The sequence below is a fragment of the Heptranchias perlo genome, chromosome 23, assembly GCF_035084215.1.
Source record: "Heptranchias perlo isolate sHepPer1 chromosome 23, sHepPer1.hap1, whole genome shotgun sequence".
Lineage (NCBI taxonomy): Eukaryota > Metazoa > Chordata > Chondrichthyes > Hexanchiformes > Hexanchidae > Heptranchias > Heptranchias perlo.
Genome location: NC_090347.1, coordinates 26254548 through 26280149, shown reverse-complemented (window position 1 = coordinate 26280149; position 25602 = coordinate 26254548). Strand labels below are relative to the sequence as shown.

Genomic DNA, 25602 nt, shown 5'->3' with positions numbered 1-25602 from the left:
TTGTGCTTTTTGATACAAAGAGGAGCAGAAAATGTCTTGGGATTTTCTTCTCTCAAAACAAATTAACTGGTCCTTTGCCTCGTTGCTGTTTGTGGGATCTTGCTATGTGCAGAATGTTTCTGTTTTCCTACATAAGCAGTCACTGCATTTCAAATTAATTCATTTGAAGTGTCTATAGATGTTTCTGGGAGATGTGTTGAGATGTGATATAGGCACAAGTCTTTCTTTTAAGGCTGTGTATTTTGTGATAAGTTTCTGGCCTTGATTCCCTTATCTATGCAGGAATCTTAAACATTTGGATTAGACTGCCACATTGAATATATTGCAGTGAACCATCAATAACACCCCTGCCCTGGCATTGTCTATTCCTGTCAACAATCTTTTTCCTTCCTTCATGATCCAAGAAGTAGTGAGTACAATCGACAATATTACTATTTTTTAATGCATTTTTGATCCTTTTATTAATCTCCATTGCAGCCCAGCATATTTCTTCACTAAAACTGTGAATTTTTCTCAAAAACAACAAAATCCGTCACAAAGAAATTTTTCCTGGATAAATATTTCTTACCTTGACAGCCTGCTTCTCGCATACAACAGTCTTCCCTGCATGAAATTCACTTGCTTCCACCATGGGCCCATTCTCACATCTAGTGGTTCTGATATCCACACGGACTGCAGCGTTTCAAGAAGGCGGCTCACCACCACCTTCTCAAGGGCAATTAGGGATGGGCAATAAATGCTGGCCTCGCCAGCAACGCCCACATCCCATGAACAAATAAAAAAAATCGAGCCCAAGATTTTGACAAAAATGCATCAAAGGTTCAGACAATAATATCCGAATAATTATTTCCAGGCTAATATTTCTTATATAGCGCAATATCTAGTAAATATCAGCAATATTGAAGTGTTTTTTTTCTGGTATTCTGTAAACCTTTTAACTAATAGATTGAAAACTTTGTTACCTGATCATGGAGGCTCTGCAGCTGTCGTATCTTTAAGTTCAGATGTTGCTAACAATGTGTAAAGAAAAACTTGAATTTATATAGCAACTTATCGCCTCTCTGAGAAACATCACAACCTGCTTCCAAATGCTCCACGTTATTGTAATGTGGGCAAATGCAGCAGTCAGATTTCACTCAGTAAAATCCTACAAACACCAATGAAATGATGAATGACCAGTCAATCTAAAATTAGGCAATTTTTAAAATTATTATGTCGGAACATTTCACCATGAACAGTGGGTATTTTGATGTATGTCAATGCTGTTATGACTATCACATTGCGACAGATGAATAATTATGCTATTGCACTGTGTTTGTTGAGTGATGATGTGGAGATGCCGGTGATGGACTGGGGTTGACAATTGTAAACAATTTTACAACACCAAGTTATAGTCCAGCAATTTTATTTTAAATTCACAAGCTTTCGGAGGCTACCTCCTTCCTCAGGTGAACGATGTGGAAATGAAGTCCTCGAAATGAAGTCGCATTTATAATTCACAGAACAATGCTGGTGATAACAGACAGTTTTTTCAACTGCCCGTTGCCAAGGCAATCAGTGTGCAGACAGACAGGTGTTACTTGCCAGGTCTCAGCCTTCGAGACACACGACAACGCAAAATCGTCGAGCAGAAATTGATAGCCAAGTTCCGCACCCATGAGGACGGCCTCAACCGGGATCTTGGGTTCATGTCACGCTACACGTTACCCCACCAGCGAACAAATGTTATCTGTTTTTAATATAACGGGTCAGTTGCTGTCTTTTCTATGTTTCTACCTCTCTATCTCTGTTTTTTTTTGTTTGTTGTTTTTTTTGGTGATTTGTATATTCTGAGACCTGGCAAGTAACACCTGTCTGTCTGCACACTGATTGCCTTGGCAACGGGCAGTTGAAAAAACTGTCTGTTATCACCAGCATTGTTCTGTGAATTATAAATGCGACTTCATTTCGAGGACTTCATTTCCACATCGTTCACCTGAGGAAGGAGGTAGCCTCCGAAAGCTTGTGAATTTAAAATAAAATTGCTGGACTATAACTTGGTGTTGTAAAATTGTTTACATTTGTTGAGTGACAGTTAGACAAATGAACTAAAAACACAAGCCTGTTTGTCTCCACTTGCAACTGTTTACAGCTGATAATGTTCAGTAGTTTTTTTCAGTGGCATTCAAACAGGAACTAAATCTGACCTGCTGCTCTGATGCTTTTCACAGGTGACATATGGATCATTTGACTACACTTCACTACTGTACCTCTCTGACTACAAGACTGATTTTGGTGGTGGACGTTTTGTGTTCGCTGATGAACTTGCCAACAGAACAGTGGAGCCACGAATAGGTATGATTTTTCTTTACATTTTCTCAATACTCTGTACCCAAGGAAAATGCTTGAAACTTCTTTGAAATATTTTCGGTCTTGTGTTCTTCAAATTTCCGTGCTGGAGAGAGGAATATTTTCTACTTTTGTCACTCAATGTCAGCATCAGGGATTCTCAGGTCAGGTAATGCACTGGCCCCATTTGTTGTGTAAAACTTCCTATATTTTGTCTCATTAAAGTAACAATCAAATTACACTAACCTCAAAAGAGCATCCCTATTAGATTAGTGTCCATTTTTACATTTTTCACACGAGTGCATCTTGTTACCTTTATGAGTAAGGCTGAATTGTGGGTTTTTTTTCGTTGTGTGCTCATGCTTAATACAAAGTGGGTTAAAACTGTCATGGTCATCTCCTCCTGTCAGGTGGATTCAAACCCAGGTCCCAAAAGTGAAAGGATAATTTATTGGCCAATTTTCTCATCTCTTCCCACCCCCTCCCCCCGCTCCTCTTGCTAGGGTTTGGTTCCATGGTTCACAGTCGATCAAGTAGCTCAGCTAAGTGACCATTCTCATGTGTGACCCGAGACGGCAATTTTAGCAGGCTATTTGTTCATGAGAGTGGGCCATCACAGTAGGTTTCATCCTATGTCCACACAAGCAGTCTTTTAGCAAGGGTTGTAGCAAGTGCTTAGAGGCAGGAATTCTGTTGATTTACTTCTCTCGAACCTGGAGGAACAGGGGCAAATTGGAGCAACCAATTTTTCACCCTGACTGAAATTAACTAGCTCAACACAGATTGCAAATTGAACTTGGACCTTGTAGACTATACGAAGATTTGTAACACACCATCTTTATCAACTGGAGAATTGGAAAGACATTATTTTAAATGAAACTGTAGCCTGTGGGCTACGTGCAGCCCCTATATCCTGGTAATTTGGCCCTTGGAGCCTTGGCACTTCAGTCCTGTTTGTGCTTCTATTTCTTACTTGTTTGTTCCTGTTTGAATGTTGTTGGCTTGGAGCCTTGGAAAGGGCTGTTCTTAGTGTTGTTACCTCTTTGGGTGGATAAATTTCAAACCAGAACAGCAAGATCTCCTATTATTGGTAACTTGATATACATGTAAATTAATGGGAATATGGGTTTAAACCTTTATAAATGACTCCTGAAGCTCCATGATATGGTCAAAGACAAAAGCTTGCATGTTGCTATTCTATTTAAACTTTGTCTCTCCAAAATCTTCCTGTTATACTATGTACTTGGTCAAAACCTCCCTGTGTTGAACAAAATTTTCATTTCGTCCATCCGTTTCTGTAAGTTAACTTTGTTTAATTTCTTTGGGTAGTACATTGATTCCAGTGTTTGCCTAAAAGAAATAATCAATTGGGATTAAACAGTCATTACACTCACCACATCCATTGTGTCTTTAATCACTTTTGTGTGAAATATATATTCCTGTGTTTTAGGTTTAGGGCAAATTAACAATTAAATGGATGAAGGCCTGAAGCTCGTGCTCCAACACCCTCCTGATCACGAGGGCCTACTCACCTGAGTGGCAGGGATCATCACTTACTGTCCGACATTATGGTCCCACACAGTGGCCAGCTGCCACTTCCCACTAGTTTCAGGTGGCCAACTGACCGGGGGTATGCAGATGAGGCCTAGGAGTTGAAGTCACCCGGGCCGCATGCTGCCGAGGTCAGGATGGTTTTCAACTCACCTCAGCCCCCGCCCACTCGATTCCCATCCTGAGTTAAAATCAGGCCATAATCATTGTCAACAGAGTTGTCATCACATTAGTTTCCCATAATTAGAAATTGATGAATTCTATACTGTACAATTTGTCAGTGATGTTAAAAACACATCTCGGAAAATTGCAAAAATTGTGGCATAAACAATGAAAATTTATTACAAGCTAGGTATGGAGCGACTTTGGGCTTCCTGTTGCCTCACTGACCCTCCCAGCTTGCAGCCTAATGATCCATGGCTCTTGCCCTCCAGGCTTCCTCTTAGCCCGAACCCTCGGACTCTTCCTCACTCCCACCTGCACAAGGTCTCCAGCTTCTCTCTCACCCATGCATTTTCCGGTGGTTTGCTGAAGTAGCAGTACTGTCGCTCCAGACTATCACTACAACAGCAGGAAGATCGTCCAGTCCTCAGGAAGGAGCATTCCAAGCCAAGGCAAGGCAAGGCTTCCTCTTTCTTGCCAACCGAGGTCTACCCCTCTTCCGGTTCAGTTTGAGCTGGCTTCTGCCCTGCTCTTTTCCTGCCCCAACCCCATTCCCCTTTACCTGAACACCTGGCAGCAATCCCAGCCAGCCTCTTCCCCTCTTGTGCTTGGCCCCCACCTCCCCCACACAATCCTAGTACTGACCCACAGCATGTTGGTTGCACTTTTGCTACATGGTCTGGGTTTAAATAGTGTTATTAATATAAATTGAGCATGTCGGCAACCAAACATTTGTCCTAAATATACAGAGAGAATGTGAGATGTACTGAAGTTAGGGGATACGGAGAGAATGGGAGTTACATAAAGGGATATACAGAAAGAGTGAGAATAAAGTCAGAAGTAAAGTGAGATACAGAGATAACAATGAAAAAAAGTATGTGAGAACGTTTCATGCAGAAAGAAAGACAAACACAAAGGCAGGACATAAACAGACAGAATTTTTTTTTTGTCTGATTATATTTTCAATAAGTTTGGTACCAATCATTTAATTTTATGAAAGAACAGCCAAGAAATAGAACTGTAGAATGCAAAAGGAAAAATCTAAAGTACCTCAGGCAGTACAAGTTTTTGCTGGAATGATTGCAACAACCTTAGAAATAACAGATAATCTGCAACTGAGTGGGCAACAGGCTGGGGTGAATTTGATGCAAAATGTGGATATTTAGCACATAATTATTTCTAAATATGTTGCTTATCTCATTAAATGCACTGTAGCTGGTATTCAATCATACATTGAAATTGTTCCTTGATGTTTATTCAATTGTTGCAGTTTCATTTCTTTGAGTAATGACTGAAATTATTATAATTTTACATCATGAGTGAGTTTTATTAGAGTAAACATGGTTGTTTAACAAGTGTTTGAAAGACCTGGTTTCTCTGCTAATGATACAATGTTACACTTTCCCTCCCCTCTACCACCTTACAAGTATCAAAAAGAACTTACTACGTGACAAAATGCCAAACTCCGATAAGTGTAATCTTAACTTCTCCATTCTGCTATTGAATTCTTTTGCAGCATTTTATTATAATAGAATCATTGCCATCTTCTCCCCACACATTTCCCCACTAAATTTTTTCCTCCTCTCCTGAAGGTAGTGAGACTTGCGGGAGCACACTTCCATGGGCATTGGCAAACGTCTGGTACCAAATGATCTTTCATCATGATCAGGATGCACGGCAAATTACTCAATCACAGCGGATATCACAAACCAACCCCAAGCCCAATCCTGTCCTCACACAGCGCCAACACATGCATTTTTCAACAGCAGGTACTGAATAGTAATTAGGGATAGGACCTTGGCTTATCTCACTGCTCTCCCTCCTCCTGGTCCATGTTGGATATGCTGATAGGGTTAGATGAACTGGAGTGGAAGGAGGCTTGTGTGGAAAGTAAACACTGGCTTAGACCAGTTAGGCTGAATGGCCTGTTTCTGTGCTGTGATTTCAATGTAATTCTATGGATACAGCAATTGTAGTGCCTTCACTGCTGCCCAGCTGAGTCTGCCTGGATCAGAGACCAAACCTAGCATCTTCTGGTCATTGACACTTTTTTCCCCTCCAACCAGGCAAGCTGACCGATCGCTCCCTCTGCTCATCTTTGTTGCAGCAAACAGTTAAAGCCAACAGCCAATTCCAATGCCACAATGTTTCTTCAGTTTGACCAGAGCTCAAGATAAGCTGTTCATACCTTTTACATGCCTGCATGGCTTGCCTAAATTAATGAGTCAACACTGGATTTAACTTATTGGGAACAATTGAAAATAGCCAATGGCATTGATTTATTCGTCAACCCACCTCCTATGGCTTCTGATTTCTTTACCCTACCCAACCACTCTCTGCCCAACCACATGCTCCTCTTTCTGTCCTCTCCACATATTCCACACCTCCGCTTTTATATTTGTCTCCCTTTCTTTTCCTCCCATTCTTTCCCTCCAATGTGTGCCAGCTTACACTTTCACCCTAAAACACCTGTCCCCTCTCCTCACTTCTGGCTTCGTTTCTCATCTATGATGGGATAATGGGTATGTACTCGAATTGGAAGGAGTGACTAGTGGTGTCCCACAAGGATCTGCGCTGGGCCTCAACTATTCACTATATTTATTAATGACTTAGATAAGACAATAGAGAGCCATATATCCAAGTCTGCCGATGGCACAAAGATTGGTGACATAGTAAAGAGTTTAGATGGGAGCATAAAATTACGAAGAGACATTGATAGATTAAGTGAGTGGGCAAAACTGTGGCAGATGGATTTCAATAGGTAAGTGTGAGGTCATCCATTTTGGATCAAAAAAAGGATAAATCAGAGTATTTTTGAAATCATGAAAAGCTAGGAACAGTGGTGGTCCAAAGAGATTTAGGGGTCCGTGTACACAGATTACTAAAATGTAGTAGTCAGGTACAAAAAATAATCAAAAGGGTTAATGGAATGTTAGCCTTTATAACTTGAGGGCTAGAATATAAAGGGGAGGAAGTTTTGCTACAGCTATACAAAGCCTTGGTTGGACCACATCTGGAGTACTGTGTTTTTGTTTTATTCGTTCATGGGATGTGGGCGTCGCTGGCAAGGCCGGCATTTATTGCCCATCCCTAATTGCCCTTGAGAAGGTGGTGGTGAGCCGCCTTCTTGAACCGCTGCAGTCCGTGTGTACCGTTCTGGGCCCTGCACCTTGGAAAGGATATATTGGCCTTAGAAGGCGTGCATTGCAGATTCACCAGAATGTTACCAGGGCTCCAAAAGTTGGACTATGAGGAGAGATTATATAAACGAGGTTTGTATTCCCTGGAATATAGAAGGTTAAGGGGTGATTGTTGAGGTTTTTAGGATTTTGAAAGGAATTGATAGGGTCGATAGAGAAAAACTTTTTCTGCTGGTGGGGGAGACTCTGACAAGGAGACAAAACCTTAAAATCAGAGCCAGACCATTGAGTAGAGAAGTTAGGAAACACTTCTTCATGCAAAGGGTGGTAGAAGTGTGGAACTCTCCCTCACATAAAGCAGTAGACGCTAGCTCAATTAATAATTTTGAATCTGAGATCGATAGATTTTTGCTAGCCATGGGAATTAAGGGATATGGAACCAAGTCGGGTGAATGGAGTTAGGGTACAGATCATTGAATCTCATTGAATGGCAGAACAGGCTCGAAGGGCTGAATGGCCTACTCCTGTTCCTATGCTGGTTGACTTTGCATGTCATTGTGGCACTGTTTGCTGTCCTAATTGTTGTGAGATTCAGTGCTGCGACCTCTTGTCGGAAATTAAGGTGAAAGATGCAATGAAGAGGTGTGACCGTTGCAGCGTACATTGCAGAAATGAAAGGACATCAGATCTTTTGCTTGCATTGTGGAGCCTGTGATATTTTATCCCTTTCCTTTCTCTTATTGCAAGATGGAGTAGTGCTGAATCATGGGACTGATATCAATGAGCTAGCCAAGCTGAGGAAGAAAAGCTACTTGGGCATTTGTAGCATCCTAATGTTCAGCTGGGAGTATGAGCCACTTATTTTTTTTGTGTTGAGTTTCCTTAGAGTATCTTTTTTCTTGAAATCAGTAATTAATGTTTCCATCTTCTAAATGTATTTCTTTCCCACAAATCAAAGAGCTATAGAGTATGAAATCAGACCTCAGATTAAATTAAGAAACACTCATTTGAGCTAAATGGACTATATTACCCATTTAGAAAGATGATGTGCAATCCAATATTAACTGTTAGTACATTGTTTTGTTGCTCCTCACGATCATATCATAAATATTATCTTGGGCAATTCAAAACTAATGGACATTATTTTTCATTTATGACTGCGTAGTTCGTTTGAAAAATCAAGGAACCAACTAGAAATCTTGAAACAATTTATTTTGTTATACAGCAGTAAATTTATACTCCAGTTTAAGACAGTACAATGACCAGATATATGTTTATATATCCTTGTGTAAAATACACTGCTGTAGGTATTTTAAAATTAATTAGTCATTAACATTTTTAGCAAATTTACCAAGAAGATCAACTAGAAGGAGTCTATCATCTTTTTTGCACTGATAGTCATGGAAACATGACAGTCCATAACTGAACTTCAGCTTCCAGCATCTCTTGAGCAGCATAAATGAAAGAAAAACAGTGTGCCTCTAAGCAGCTAGCTCTAGAATGACATTGGCGGTGTCCTGGGAGCAGTTCTGCCACTCACGCTCGTGGCTATGGACTGAAAAGGGGATGAAAGAGAAAATAACTAGGGAGGGAAGGGGGGAAATGAGAGTTGTATATCCTCACAATAAACATGCTTTTTAACTTGACTCATTCTACAAACCTGCTAATGATGGAACTCAAAACAACTTGCCAATAAATTACCACAGCAACTGCTGACTGCATTACCCCCTCCCTTACATAGAAATACATAGAATGTGCAGCACAGAAACAGGCCATTCGGCTCAACTGGTCCATGCCGGTGTTTAAGCTCCACATGAGCTTCCGCCCACCCCATCAGCATTACCTTCTATTCCTTTCTCCCTCATGTGTTTATCTAGCTTCTCCTTAAATGCATCTATGCTATTTGCCTCAACTACTCCTTGTGGGAGCAAGTTCCACATTTTAACCACTTTCTGGGTAAAGAAGTTTCTCTTGAATTCCCTATTGGATTTATTAGTGATATCTTATGATTATGGCCCCGAGTTTTGGTCGCCCCCACAATTGGTAACATCTTCTCCATGTTTACCCTATTAAACCCTTTCGTAATCTTAAAGACCTCTATCAGGCCACCCCTCAGCCTTCTCTTTTCTAAAGAAAAGAGCCCCAGCCAGTTCAATTTTTCCTGACAGGTATAACCTCTCAGTTCTGGTATCATCATTGTACTTTTTGCACCTTCTCCAGTGTCTCTCTATCCTTTTTGTAATATGGAGACCAGGGCCCCGATATTACCAGGGAGGCGGGTTGGCAGCGGCGGGGGGGCAACTGGGCGCGTGAGTAACCCGCCCAGTAAAATCAGTGTGTTCCCCATGCGATCACGGGTAAATCTTGGCTTCCGGGTTTCCCAAACCTGTGCAGCGGGCAGACTGCGCACCCGCATCACAGGCTGTCAGCAGGAGGAGCCCTATTTAAAGGGGCAGTCCATCAATGCTGCTCCTGCAGCAAACAACCAAAAGAACAGGATGGAGCAGCCTCGGGGTAAGGCTGCTCCCAGGTTTAATGATGCCTCACTCCAGGTGTTACTGGATGAGGTGAGGAGGAGGAGAGAGATATTCTACCAGGCAGATGGGATGAAATGGCCTGCCACTGCCACCAAGAAGGCCTGGCAGAGGAGGCCACCAGCAGCAGCAGCAACGTATCCCACAGCTGGATCCAGTGCAGGAATCGCTTCAATGACCTAACTAGGTCAGCCAAAGTGAGTACACTTACTCATTCTCCTACACTCCGTCTTCCACATCACCGCCCCCACCCCATAACTCCCTCTGCACTGCCAGCACTACTCTATCACATCACTCCTCACACCCACTCAAAGCTCATCCTCAACTTACCTGCACTTACTCACCTCCCCAGTACTCATCCCACCACTACCACCCAACCCAATCCTCATACAATCTCATGGCTCTGTCTCATACTCACCCTCTGATGCATCTCTTTCACAGTCAGCCTCACCCAAACCAATGCATTCAGCGGTTAGCCACGTCACCATCCCTCACTCATGCCTCTCTACTTTCTCCCCTTATAGGAAAAGAGAACCCAGAGGGCGAAGACCGGAGGGGGGCCGCAACATCAGGTCGTCCTCACTGATGCGGAGCAGGAGGCTCTCGAATTGAGCCACACCCTCGAGTGCCTGTCCATGGGGGAACGCCGAGACTGCCACCTGAGAAACGGCTGGTGACAGAACTTTAACATTCAGCACTCACAATAGCAAATGATGTTAACATGCCTTGCCATCTTCAGCACCTCAACATCTGTCATCATGCTTAATATTGCCTTCTGTTCTCTTACAGGGCCTTCAGCGATTGCCGTGACGGCGGAGGGCGATTCCTCAGAGGACCTGCCGGCCTCTGAGAGGGCACCGTCACATCTGAGCGAGCCATCCACCAGCGCAGACACACACACCTTGGTGGGTCCCTGTCGTCACATAGTTGGGGTGGCACTTGGTGAGTCATCACATACGTGTGAGCACGAGCAGACACTGGTGGCAGGGGCAGCTGTGGAGAGTCCGCCTCGATGGGAGTATTCTTCTCCAGGCTCTGCTCAGCTGGACATAGATGCTGAACCCTGGGGGCCATCCATGAAAAGGAGAATGATCGAGGGGCAGCAGCACATTTGCGAGGTGCTGGAACAGGTGCCACGCACACTCTCCACAATCGCACAGAGGATGGAGGACTCCAACTCCTGCATGAGTGGAATACTGTCACAGGGACGTGAGGGCATCTCTGAGATAGTGTCGCAGGTAAGTGCGGGAATGTCTGCGATGGAGGGAAGGCTAGCCTCCCTCAAGCACGGCTCAACAAGAGGCCATTGAGTCCCTGACAACGGCTGTTCGGACTCAGGGTGAGCAACTTTCTGCCGCCTTAAACAGGCAGGCAGATACACTAGCACTGGCCTTACAAGGCTTCACACATGTCCTCCAAACTGTCATCCAGCAGAGTGGTAGGAGTGATGTGGGCCTAGCCCAGGAGAGGGATGATGGCGAAAGGGGACATGGAAGTGGGGACGCCACTCAGAGCGCTTCCACATCTCACCCATTGTCCCCCTCTCAACCAGTACCTGCAATGTTGCCTCCTGTCCAGGTGGTCGAGTTTGCCCCTGTGCAGGTGGAGCAGTCTTTGGAGGAGCGCTCATGGGCACCGAAACCCAGAGGGAGTAGGCCCAAAGCATCTAATCGGTCAGGGCATGCACGAGCAACCTGCCACTACCTCTGCTGCAGCCACAGGGGAAGCACCACATAGGAGTAGCCGAAAGCGTAAGGCGAAGGTTTTGAGAGCACAAAGGGGATGCACAAGGGTGTTTGACGCTTTGTCATTTTTTAATTTATATTTGATTTTTTTTCCACTCACAATAAATCTTATTATTATCACCACTACTGCCACATCTTGCCCATTCTTGACTGGCTTGTGCAATAAGTCCCTTTCATGAGGTTCACCATGAACACCCACACTTGATGCCACCCACTGGGTCACTCTACAGTGGGTGTAGGTGTAGTTGCACGACTATTTTGTGCAGACGGCGGGGTAGGGGGCTGGTGTCGCTGCTCCTCTGTCCAGGTGGTGAGGACTGGACTCTTCACACTGTCTGATATGAGGAGAACCGTTCACATATCAGTGACTCCCTGGCCTCGCGAGCAGCCAGGTGAACTGCTGTTCAGCCCATGGGTTGCTCCTCCTCCTCTGCCTCCTCCCCCTCCTCGATATGGATGGGGCCTCCTCCAGCGGCACCCCACTCTGTTGTGCAGACACAACAGATGACTATAATGCGTCCCACTCTGTCTGGTGTGTACTGAGGCGCTCCCCCAGAACGATCAAGGCACCTGAAGCGCATCTTGAGCAGCCCTATAGCATGCTCTATTGTAGACCTGGTAGCGATGTGGCTGTCGTTATATCGATGCTGTTGCTCGGTGGTGGGGTTCCTCAGAGGTGTCATGAGCCATGTGTGCAGGTGGTATCCCTTGTCCATGAGGAGCCAGCCCTTGCGGGTGTTGGGTGCGTGGAAGAGGGGCGGGATGTTGAACTCGCGCAGCATGAAGGAATCGTGGCAGCTGGCGCACACTTGAAGGAATCTCTTGCGGTGGTCACAGATGACCTGAGTATTGATGGAGTGATAGCCCTTCCTTGATGAACAGTCCTGGCTTGTGTGGAGTTGCTCGTATTGCTATATGGGTGCAATCGATTACACCCTGCACCCGTGGGAAGCCAGCGTGGAATCCCACTGCCCTCTGCGTCTGGCTGAGGTCATACATGGGGAAGTTGATATAGTGCGAGGCCCTGCAAAACAAGCCGTCGGTGACCTGCCTTATTGCACTTGTGTGCAGACGACTGAGAGACCTCGGCGATGTCCCCGGTGGCACCCTGGGACGATCCGGAGGCGAAGACGTTGAGGGCTTTTGTGACTTTGACAGCGACAGGTAAGAAGATGTTGCTCGGCCCACCCGGGAGCAGCTCGGCATGAAGGAGGCTGCAGATGTCTGCGACTTCCTGGCGACTGAGTCTGAGCCTCCGCCTCCGTATGCACTGCTCCTCCGAGAGGTTCAAGAAGCTGAGCCTCAGTCTGTAGACCCTGTGGCGAGGGTAGTGCCTCCTGCGATGCTGCTCTCTCTGTTGTTGCCCTCCGTGCTCTTGTGCAGGTGCCTGTGGCGCAGCACTGTGTTGTGGAGCTCCACATGGCGGAGGTGTACGGCGTGCCTGGCGTGCCTGGCGAGGCTGGTGATGTTGCCCGTCCTCGAATGAAGTGATGAATGCAGCTATGGTGCCCCCCATCCTGATGTTGTGAGCTTGAGGGGGTCCGCAAAGTAGGTAAATGTGTTTGCACAGCAGAGTTCAGGGTACAAATTAGTAATTTTGAGTGGAAAGACAAAGGTGTTGCAACCAAAACTTTGTCTGAAGTGACAGAGTGCCCTGCTGCAATAAATGAGGTTTTCCCCCCCACCTGTCAAATAATCCTTTGCATCTCCCACTGGCTGCTGGCTGAAACACGTCTGCTCCAACAGGGTGTGTTTCCCACAGCACGGGAAACACGCTGAAGATACTTGAAAATTTCACCCCTGCCAAAATTTCCTGTCAATGAGGTCTGTCAAGGACCTCAACTATCTAAATAAGTATGTGAATTGTCATCCCACCGGCTTTAATTGCCGGTGGGAGTCCCGCATGCGGGAGCTGCGCGCGCACCTGAACGTATCATTGGAGTACCTGGAAGTGAGCAGGTTGGAGCCGGGCTCCGGACCCGATCCAGGATTCCCCCATTTTACGAGCACCCCCGCCCTCAACGCACCTGGTCGGCCATCTGAAAATCGGCCCCCAGAACTGTGCACAGTATTCCAAGTGTGGTCCAACCAAAGTTCTATTCAAGTTTAACATAACTTCTCAACTTTTTGATTCTATCCCTCAAGAAATGAACCCCAGTACTTTGTTTGCCTTTTTTATGGCCCTAGTAACCTGCGTCGCTACTTTTAGTGATTTGTGTATTTGTACCCCGAGACCCCTTTGCTCTTCTACCCCATTTAGATTCTTATTTTCCAAGCAATATATGGCCTCCTTATTATTCCTACCAAAATGTACCACTTCACATTTATCTATATTGAAATTCATTTGCTAATTACACGCCCATTCTGCAAGTTTATTAATGTCTTCTTGTATTTTGTCGCAGTCTTCCTCAGTAATAACTATACACCTCAATTTGGTGTTATCTGCAAATTTTGAAATTGTACTTTCGATTCCCGAGTCCAAATCATTTATGTAAATAGTGAACAACAATGGTCCCAGCACCGATCCCTGTGGAACACCACTTCCCACCTTCCGCGTGAGTAACTACCTTTAACCCCCATCTCTGTATTCTGTTTTGTAGCCGGTTTGCTATCCATTCTGCTACTTGTCCTTTGACTCCACAGGCTCTGGCCATTGTCACGAGTTTACTTAGCAGTACCTTATCGAAGGCCTTTTGAAAATCCATGTATATCACATCCACTGCAATACCCTTGTCTACTCTTTCTGTTACTTCTTCAAAGAATTCAATAAGGTTGATCAAGCTTGACCTTCCCTTTTGAAATTTGTGCTGACTGTTCTTTATATTTTTGGTTTCTAGGTGTTTTTCTATTACATCCTTGAGTAAAGATTCCAATATCTTTCCTATACCTGACGTTAAGCTAACTGGTCTATGGTCCCCTGAAAAGAAAGGGCTATTTGTGTAAACAAATGAACCTGCATCATATTGCTTCCTGGGAGTTTCAAGAAGTACAGCATCACACTAGTTGACATTTAGCTGTAAAGCCAAATACTTATGGGGGATTAGAAGCTGAGGATTTAGCAGGAGCAGCAGGTTAAAGAGGAATCATTAAATAACTTCTGACCACAGAAATTGGAGAGATGTTAAGTTTTAAGGGTATGTTTTGACTGATATATAAAGTTAATCTTTAAATGTTGTCCATGAGGCAAATGTATGCTAAGCTTCAACCTTACTGGAACTTGTTTTTTACTGCAGATTTGAAATAAATATAAGGAAGTGCTGTAATAATCAAATCCCATTCATTGTTAATATTAAAATGCATTTAATCATGATAAAATTATTTTGAGAGATCATGATATTTACTGGAGCTGCATGATTAAGAGACCAGCTCTTCACAACCTCGAGGTAGGAATGTGATTAGATGGCATTAAGTTATGAATATAAAATTAGTTCACTTGCTGCCCCCACTGGGCTAATTTTACCTTTCTAACTAATCCGAAATTGGTATCTGTAGCCACAATAGGATGTTGATGGCCAGTCCTCGTAGGCTTGCTTCTTTTAAAATTAGGTTTAAATTGGTCTCCTGCACAGTAAAGGTTTCAATAAAAACTTTTATTACTTCAAAATCTGTATGTTACAAATGTAAAGAAATGTATGCTACTTCTAATAGCTGACCTGTAACATAATAAACTGCCTATTTTAGTGTTTCAGTGCCCCAGTTGGTCATTTCTCCTTTTTTTTCACCACACCTTTGCATTGTCTATCGAGTAAAAGTTGACCAAGCCGGCAAATGCATTCTTTGATTGATATTCAGTAAGCATTCATATTCCCTTGGCCAGTTTTAGGCTGATGACATTACAAGATTACAAGTGAGGCAGTTAGTTTGAGTAGTCTGTAAAGCAATCATCAGTAATCACGCACTAAGTATATAGAGGTGCTTGCCCAGTCAGAGAACGCTACATTTTCTGTGAGAGGTACAACTATGGGACAGGTGCTTATGATATGTGGCATATAACAAATGAAGAAAGAAACTCGAATTCTAACCTTTAAGAGTGAATTCGCTACATAAAGTTATATTATGCAAGATTCCATGACCAGTCAGTATTCTGGTAATGTACCCTAGATTTTTAGCTGGTGCTATTTTGGTTAAATCCTCTTAGATTGCCAAATGTTGTTTCACTCCTAAATAAGAATTTATGTTGTGCTTGAAAGAACACCTGCTTTTGCAGTTTTTAGGACATAGCAAGACAGCTCTTTAGAATTTCAAATTTGATTATCAGAAGTGAGCAATTATGCCACCTCCTGCTCTTCATAAATATCAGAAATGTTTAGTCGGCTTGCTGAATGCTTATTTGTTTCTCTGGGGGTAGGGGAGGAACTTTTTTGGAGATGAGTTGTCTGAATCGATGTATTTTTATTATGTTTGCACTCATAACCATGTATTTATCCAGTCTGCATATTGTATTAATTAATTGATCTCCAGTGGCATTGCTCGCAGCGAGTCAAAAGATTCACTGTTTTATAATAATAGGGCTGTTTGTACCATGTAGGGCATAACATCAAGTCCACTGACTTACAGTGACTGAACAAGTCAAATTCCATTTTAATTCAATGGTTTTCAGGAATTTTTCTTAGTGCTTTGGGAATAAATTCCACAATCCTGTCCATTATTCTGTGAAAATTATTTTTTTCTGTGTTTTTCCATATACTAGATATATATCCCTTTATCTATGTATTTAATTTTTATCCATGGCCATTTTAAAGTTGAGAATTCACAGCAAGGTGGTATGCAAGATACACTAATTGGAGGTAGATATCTGGCAGTACTGGGGAAGGGGAGGTGTGGGTCCGGGTGGGGGGGGCGGTGGGTGTTAGCTATATTTGGGAACAGTCCTGTGCTTTGTTAGCACTGGGAGCAGTCATGGATTTTGACAGCATTGTAGGATGGGGATGGTCCTGGGCTTTACCAGAACTGGGGCTGGGGGTCCTGGAGTGTTTTGGTACTGCAGTGGGGCAGCCTGGGTTTGGTAGTATGGGCTAAGTGGAGTACTCAAGTCAAGCAGAGTTAGAGGGCACAGGATAATTGGACTCATGTTGAGGGAGGACGGCAATACTAAGACCAGAGGAGGAAGGTAGATTGAGGTGGCGGGGAGGGGAAAGGAGAAAAGTATAACAGGGTTAGAGACTGGGGGAGGGAAGGCATAAGAAATTTAGAGGTCGGGGGGAGCAAGGTGGAAAGTGGGGGTGAGGGGGAAGGTGCAGCAGTGTTAAGAGATTGGGGAGAAGGTAGAGCAGGATTGTGGGCTGCAGTATAGGGATATTGTAGTGGGGCTGGAGCCCAGAAGCTACACTGCTGCAAACGGTGACTCCAGTATGGTAAACCCAGTCAGAGCAGAGTTTGAAGGAGGAGGGAGATAGGGTGATCATAAAGGCTAGAGGAAGGAGAGAAGGAAGCAGGGAGGGGCAGTGGCCCACTTAGCCTTATCTCCAGGCAACGCCATGGGCTATCCACTAGTTGTCTGATATTTAAAAGCTTTGAAATTCCTGGTATTATAGTTGGTAAAATAAATCTCTGTCACTGCTTGTTCGATCATGTAGTGTGATATCACTGCTTGTGAAATCACAGTTGCATTGTGGAAACCTGATCCATCCTCTTCCCGCACAACAAAGAAACATAAACAGAGTATCATAGTAGTTTGCTAAATTTTCATGTTTTACACAGATTAGCAAACTATGTGGCGTATTCCAAGGCAGTTTCACAGCTTTGAGTTGAGATAATAAACTGCTCGAGGTTTATTATCAGGGCTTGCGACATCATCTCAACCCTGGACATGTTATTGTCCTGTAACTCAACACAGATTTTCTGTTGTCCTATATGCAATATGTTAAGAAATCTGAATTCAAAGCTTGTAATGCAGCGACGAGCTCCGGCAGCAGTTTTGTAGCCTGCAGCTTTTGTCATTTTAATTTATTTTCCATGGGTTTCCACGTTCACTTCAGTTTACAGTTGTCATTTTATTTTTACAATTCCATTTTCTTTCATCTTCTTTTCCTCACTCTCCTTTTCATCCTAATCTTATTCTATCTTTCTTTGTGTTCAGTTTCTTTCATCTTTATTATTTGGTTTAATTTCTTGTGTTTTTTGTGTTTTTTATTTTGCATTTCTTCCCATCTTGTGTTTTTTTTCTGTCCCTCATTTGTATTTGTTTTCCCTTTCTGTGGCTCTGTTTCTGTACTTCTTCCTCTCTGTTTGCAACACTTTTGTGTCAGTTTTTTTCTTGGTTCATTCTTCTTTTCATTCTGAGCTTTTTGTCCCCTCTTGTATACTTGAAACTCTCTTGTGTCTGAAAAGCTGAAGCAAGGCTGGGAGAGAGGTGCTGTAGATTTTGCTTGTTCCTATAACTACAGTGCACAGGAATTTTTAGTTGTAGAGTCTCTTCAGTTAGTCTCTGACTCTGATGTGCATCTTTTTGAAGGAATGCTGTGGTACCAAGGATCTTATGTAATAGAACTACAATGAATCCTCTGGTAGCATATTATATCTTCAAAAATATTCAATAGCTGTAACATTAAAATAGATTTTTTGACAGTTGCACAAGAATTTTCTTAACTATTTTCCATACTTCTCAGAAATTATTTGAATAGTTATGTGTTCATCATAGCAGGAGAACTATCCAAAGCACTGTTTATGATCAGTAAGAACCATAGTTTACAAACCCATTAAAACATGGAGCTTTTTTTCATTCTCGGGAAGTGGATGTCGCTGGCAAGGCCAGAATTTGTTGCCCATCCCTAGTTTCCCTGCGAAGATGGTTTGAGTTTAGTTCCATTCTATCCAATGCAAACTAAAATGTGACAAAATATATTGTTGCACCATTGTTATAGCTATTCCCTGCAAAGGTGGGCCTTATTCTTCAATCTTTCAATCTGTGTTAGTAGCGCTTTGATACAACTGAGTGGTTTGCCAGGCCACATAAGAGGGCAGTTAAAAGTCAACTACATAGGTGTAGGACTGGAGTCACATATGGTCTACACTGGGTAAAGACGGCAGGTTTCCTTCCCTAAAGGACATTAGTGAGCCAGTTGGTTTTTACAACAGTCCGAAAGCTTCATGGACACTTTTACTAATAGCAGCTTTTTATTTCTAGATTTTTTTAAATTGAATTCATATTCTCAAACTGCAATGATGAAATTTGAACCTACGTTCTCTGGATCATTAGTCTAGGCCTCTGGATTACTGGTCCAGTAACCACTATGTAACATAACCACTATGTTACTGTTCCCCTATTTTTAATGAATTAACAGAAGGTAATTGTTTAGCTGCCACATTGGTCACCCTAATTTCATACTGGATAGTCCATTTATTATGGTTTGAGTTCAGTTCCATTCTCTCCAATGCAAACCAAAAAGTGACAAAAATATTGTCGCACCATTGTTATAGCCATTATTTTGTTTTAAATAGTGCTGCGTCTTGTTTTTAAATTAAAACTGGGATAGTCAGCATGGGATATTTAAAACTTGCAAACATTACCAGACCAGACTTTCCTGGTTTATTTTGTTGCTCACTTGGACTCTTTAGTGACCATTTCGAGCCATTATTTCAACATTCGGAAGGATGATATTAGACAGTGACCATTCGAAATGTGTGCATGTTACAAGGGAATATCAATGGGAGATTGAACTGTAGTGATGGTAAAGCAGTTATGTCCATGAGATCCATATTCATTGAAATAAATAAACTTATGCTGCCGTTATGTAAGATATGCCAAGAAGCTGAAATCATCCTTTGGCAGGCAGCAGAGAGCTTGTGTGAGCTGTGGGCCAGTCCTGTCCTGGCTGTACCCTGTCCTCACTTTTTTTTTGGATGGGGAGGAGAGAACTTTACGTAGAATAAAAATTGACTTGTGTAGCTTGAGCATTTTTTATATTTTCTAACCATTTGGTGGTGTAGTGCCAGGTTTTTGTGTGCATGATGTAAATTAAATCAGCACAAAACTTTTAAAGTATGTTGCTGTTATTTTCAGCACCATAATACCACTGCAAATGCAACGCTTCTAATGTTTTACCCACTCTTTAGTGATTAAAAGTTTCTTTGATAAATTCCTGATATTTACCAGTTAGGAGTGGAAAAATTAAGTTTTGTTTCTTTGTTAAAATATAAAATGAAGCTATGATTGTTTGACATTTGCTAAAATGAACTTCAATAATTTTTTAATTCTAGTTATCAAATACAGTTCTGGTAATAAATTATGTCATACAACATTTCTTGATTTACAGTGTTCTGCAATAAGTTTTGCCCCCCCCCCAAAAAAAAATGTGAAATATAGTTTAACATTCAGCATCAATGCTGTTGTGTTCAAAGGGCGATGGGGTGTATGTGCTGCAGAGTAGTTCACTGTCATCTAGCTTAAGGCTGCAGAATTAATCTAACTTGGAACCGATAACAGGGATACGTGAGAAAAGATCACTTTCCCTGTTCCTTAAACAGACCAGAATGTAATTGCTGATTTATTCAGCAATATTTTTTCTTGCCCCATTTGCTTTTCCATTTATGGACTTGAGAGATTCTTTGCTTTCTCTTTGTTTTTCTCTCTCTCTCCTAGTCTTTCTTTCCCCAGTCTCCTACTCTCTACTTTTTAGTCTATACCATCTCTCATTATCTCTCCCAAAGTTTATCTCGAGCCCTCAGCTCCCTGATCCCCAGTCTCTCATTCTCTTGTGATCTGTACTTTACGAATTCCTTTTAAGAAATAAAGACTGGCATTTATTTAGCAATTTAGCACATCTCTCAGAAATATTTCAAAGTGCTTCACATGCAATTAATTATTTTGAAATGCAATGAGTGCTGTTTTGTAAATAAACTTGGCAGCCATTTTACAAACAAAAATCCACTAAATAGCAATCGGGTGAATAGACAGTTAATTTTTTTTTGGCAGTGTCGGTTGAGGGGAATGTCAGCCAAGGCACCAGGAGAATTCCCTATCTTTTTTTAAAAAGAGTTCCTTGGGACTTTTAAGTCCATCTGATCCACTGTAACAGGAAGACAGACTCTCTGTTTAACGTCTCATCCAAAAGACAGCATCTCCAACAGTGCAGCATTCCATCAGTAAGGCACTGGTGTTTCAGCTAAGATTAAATCTTGTTCATGTCCATAACCTTCTGATTCAGAGGCAAGAATGCCACCAACTGAGCTATGCTTTTGTTCATTTTGAAGCCACCAGCTAAAACAGTTCTAGTTGGGGAAAAAGAAGACATAGTTTCAGAAGATTGGCCTTCTTCCACTGCAAAGTGGCATCTTGTGTCAGCATTTTTTTCATTACTGAAAAGAGCCTGTCTGTCTTCTATGTGGTGTGATATTTCTGGGGGGAGAAAAGAACAAAAGGCACGACTGATTCACACTGGAAGCTGTATTTGAATTTGCTGCGAATGCTGCAGGAAAAGTGGACCAGAACAGAAAAATAACGAACATTGGACGAATCTCCATAGAACATAGCAGGGAGCAATTGAAATCAATTGGAGCTGGATTGGGTGATTATTATTTTTTCCACCCAGTTTGAATAATTTCTAGTTTTTGGTGGTTTATCCCCTAAAATAATAAGTAGGTGCATATTCCAAAGCATTGAATATCCTTCTGCATAACTACATTGTCATTTTGTATGTTCAGCCATAATGAGACTACAAAAAATATTTCCCTTTTGGTTTTAAGTCCTCATCCTTGATGAGGTTGCAACTAATCCCTGTTAGATTGCTGGATAGTGCTGAGATGATATGCAGCTTTGTGGCATTGGTGTGTTTGTTCAATCTGCTATAGACCAATAGGTCAGGTAGTAGATGGCCATTTGGTGATAAGTGGAGGACAAGTGAGCCTGTCTGCATGTAAATTGATGGATCGTGCAGAGCAGCAGGTAGAAGTTTCAGTAAAATTACATTAATGGAAGAATAAGGGGGGGAGGGGAAGACTTCACTTTTTAATTAACCAAAAATGTTAGATTTTTTTTTTCAAATTATTATTTGTTGGAAATGATACAGACATTTGAATGCATTAAATACTCATGGCCTTTGTCATTTAAGTCAGGGCCTGCAAAGTAATTTTCAGTGATTGACACCCATTTATCTTTGTAACAATTGCCTTAGGGAAGCTGCTATAAATAGGATGCTAATGTAAGTCATGGCTTGTTGTTCTGTCACATAACACTCCAGATTGAATAACATCAGATTAATGTGGAGTGAATTTGAAATAACTGTTGTGGTCGAGTGAATACATTTCTTTATAAATTGTTTTAACTGAACTTGAAAGATCAAGGTGATAATGGTACCTTTTGACAAGAAGAGGAAGGACCTGCTTTACTTCTGTACATTATACTGGGATTGCCAAGCAAATGCATGAATAAACTATTTCCATACCTTGTACATTAAGGGAGAAAATGATGGATGGAACCTGCAAGATAAGTATATATTTTTTGAAAAGTTTTTAATAGTGACACACTATGTGAAAGTTCATTCATATGGTGAATTATTTAATAACAGTATTTAGGACCTCCAGCTGCATCTTAAGTGGATATTTTAGGAATACTAATGCCATATTAATGAAAAAGTTGGGAAGAAGCAGTAAGATGGTGACTGACAATGTAAGGTAAGAAATAAATGCCAACATAATACAGCATGAAACATATTGCAGAGTTTCAAGTTAGTATTGTAGAGATTATTAGTCAGATACATTTATTATAATAACTGAACCACTACACTTATATGACTGGATTCCTTCCTGTCGGGAAGGGAGCAGAGGAATGGGTCTTTCTGCCCTTTTAAATCAAAATGTTTCAAGAAAACAACCTCCAGAAAGGCCTAACTATTCTTTGTCAAATAATCTTTACTTTCAAGTTTGGAATTAGTTGCATAAGAATAAAGTCGATTACATCATCCGAAATGATGAAAAAAATGAAGGGTAAGTAACTCTTCACCCCTGGAACTTGGGTTCAATTGCAGCCCAGAGTGACAGGATTCCTCTCTCAGCTGGCTGTAAGGATCCCATGTGAAATGACTTTGGACTGTCTTAGTCTGGTGTTGATAGCATACAACTGTCCTGAATTTGGTACTAATTGGCAATCTGACTCAAGAGGCCACTGGATAGCTGGTGTGGAAAACATGTCACACTGGTGCAGTAGGGGGTGCTTTGCTGAGGTTGGTGCTGTGGCACGTTGTTGGGACAAAGTAGTGGGAGCTTTTCTCTGCATTTAGCTGTGCTGTACCTGACCTGGCAGTGGTTAATGCTACACTGGCTGCCTAAAATGGGAAGAGTTCCATTCTCAATGAAACTGATATATCACAGCTTCTTCAATTTAAAAATACAAAAGGAAGGTTTCAGCATCAAAATAACAACTAAGAACAATAACATAAACAATTCCTGTGCTTTGTATTTAATTCTGTTTTACAATACTTAGCATTGGAAAAGTATAGGATTATTTTTGCTAATTGTATATGACAGAGGCAATATGTATTTTCAGAACTGTAGTCAATAACCAGTGAGGTTTTTCACTAATATTTTTTATATTTATAGAAATTTAGTGTTGCATCTTATAAACCCATTAATTTCATGTAAGACAGATTTTTTTAAAATGAGAAATATATAATTTACATCAATTATAAGCACAGACAATATTAATCAAAATAACAAAACAAATACCCATTTCCTATCTGCATTTATGTTAACAACTTAAACCAAGTGTCATTTCCAAAACAAATAACTGCAAATTCTGGAAATCGGAAAGAGAAATCGAGAATGCTGGAAACACTCTGCAGGCCAGGCAGAATCAGTGGAGGGAGCAAAGAAGTTAACATTTTGACAAAGGGCGCACGCCTCAAACATTTGCCCAGATCTTCCTGTAGCAGGGCTTCTAATGGCGTCTGCCCTTGCACGTTTAGGTTTTAACATTTTTTTGCACGGCAAGTTGCTGAATGGGCGAGCTGATAACGTCGCAGCGAGGGCAACAGGGCATCTGGGACCTGAGTGAACTGGGCAAGTAACTGTGTATCTCCTAAACCAATCAGATCGAAGAATGTGAAATTAACAGCACAAAGACCGAGAAGGAAGCGTAAATTAAAATGGGTGAATTCAATGTCAAATCAGGTAAAGAAAGAGAAAGAAAGATTGGATTAAGAGAGAGAGAAAAAAAGACAGAAAGGATTAGTAAAAAAAAATTTAATTTAAAATTTAACTTTTTAAAATCTCCAACAATTAAAACTTGAAGGAATGAGACTCCACACTTGTAATTTAATTTTCAGTGCCAGAGAGGTTGATTGGCAGCAATTAACTATTATCATGTAATTAAAAGGGTACTTAGACGAGAATGGACAAGACTTATCTTTCTCTGGCGAGCTTAGTTCGTATCTACTGCGCAAATACAGCAACTTTTGGATTTTTGAGTTTAACCGCACATCTGCCCCTCGTCTGAAGTTGCTGTAGCATTTGTACAAAGATAACAGTGAGCACCATTAGTCTCACCGTTATTTCGACAGCAAAATCTGGGCCATTAGCTATTCAGATGTCCACACAGATGCTGCCTGACCTGCTGTTTCCAGCATTTTCTGTTTTTGTTTTTGTCATGTACAAAAGATTGTTTTAGCTTATCTTTAGAAAAGTAAGAAGTCAGACACACTTATATTGTTGAGCAGTCACCATTGTGTAAAATTGATCGTTTAACGCTGACATCTTATATTAATCTGTGCTCTGGAAAAGAGCAGAACTCTGGCAGGCTGTGAGCTGTCGTGATTTCCAATTTGTCAGGTCATTTCACTGCATCAATTATAAAGGAGTGAATTTTATATCAATTCAAGTTTTTTTAAAAAAAAACAATGAATATACTGCTTTCAAAATTGTTTTCATGCATTTCTCTTTGATGATTTTTACCAGTGCAAGTGAGTGACTTCGGCCTCCAGGTACCAACAGCAATGTGCAGCAAGTAGCTTTTCCTGCAGGGTATTGGGAGCTGCTTCATACATATCAATCAGCATATAAAACCTCTGTTAATTAAATGATATGCCACCTGAAGTGCTAGTAATTAGAATTTTGCACCTTGGTGTTTTTTTTTAATGTTCAAACATATACTCATCTTGAGGACTGACATAGTAAATGGTAAATGAGGCAGTCCCTCCTCAGAACTGTAAGGCACTCTGCCAATATACAGAGGGGGAGGAGAATGCCTGCATCCAGCAGATATGCTGAAGAGAGCAGACATAAGTCATGAAAGAGAAAATCATGAAAACAATTTTCTTAGCAGTACATTGATTGCTGTTTTTCATTTCTATCAAAAATTAATTAATGACACCAATTAATGCAGTGAAATGTCTTGGCACACCTTAAGCTACCTCATTGCTTCTTCCAGTTCTTCCGATTGGTCCCGAGAGGGGTAGAAAGGGTTACGCCAAGTAGTTCTGGAAGGGGGAGAAAGGAGTTTTGTAATGTGATGCTGAGATGGGTGTAGGTTAGGTTATTTCACTGAACCCTTGAAATAAAATGATTTCTGGGTTGGATGCTCCCTGGAAACCTACATTGGGCCAGAATTTATTGTGAGCGGCTCTTGCCCATATACTCTCCAGGAGCCTTTGCCCTGGAATTTACTATGTTATAGATCCAAATAGCACAGCGCCCTCTACAGGGCATCTGGGACCTGTGTGAACAGGGTAAGCAACTGTGCATCTCCTTAACCAATCAGATTGAAGAATCATTAATGCACAGCGTAGAGCCAGAACCAGGAATTGTAAGTTAGAATAGTGAATTCAATGTCAAATCAGGTACAGAAAGCGCAATAAAGAGAGGGAAAGAAAGATTGGATTAAGAGAGAGAAAAGAGAAAAAGAAAAAGTAAACAAAAAACATTACATTTTTTAAAATCTCCAACAAAGATTAAAATCTGAAGGAATGAGCCCCCACACTTGTAAAAGTTAATTATCAGTGCCAGAGAGGCTGTTTAGCAGTAATTAAGACTTATCACGTCATTAAAAGTGTGCTTAGACTGGAATGGACAAGCCCTAACTATTTGTGGCGAGTTTAGTCTGCATCTATCACATAAGTACATGAACTTGATGCCGTTCAATGCATTTGAATGGTGAGTCAGACAGCGAGATGCTGTTTTCGTGAAGCTGATGGAGGGGCAGCGCATCTCGGA

At 41.7% G+C, this 25602-nt stretch overlaps 1 protein-coding gene across 1 annotated transcript in view; it reads left to right on the top strand.

Moving 5' to 3' along the window:
- Positions 1–25602, top strand: part of ogfod3 (2-oxoglutarate and iron dependent oxygenase domain containing 3) — a 94301-nt gene that overhangs the window by 61676 nt on the left and 7023 nt on the right. The window contains exon 8 of the mRNA XM_068004239.1: positions 2211–2334. Within this exon, the coding sequence (XP_067860340.1) occupies positions 2211–2334 (124 nt within the window). The remainder of the gene's footprint in view (positions 1–2210; positions 2335–25602) is intronic.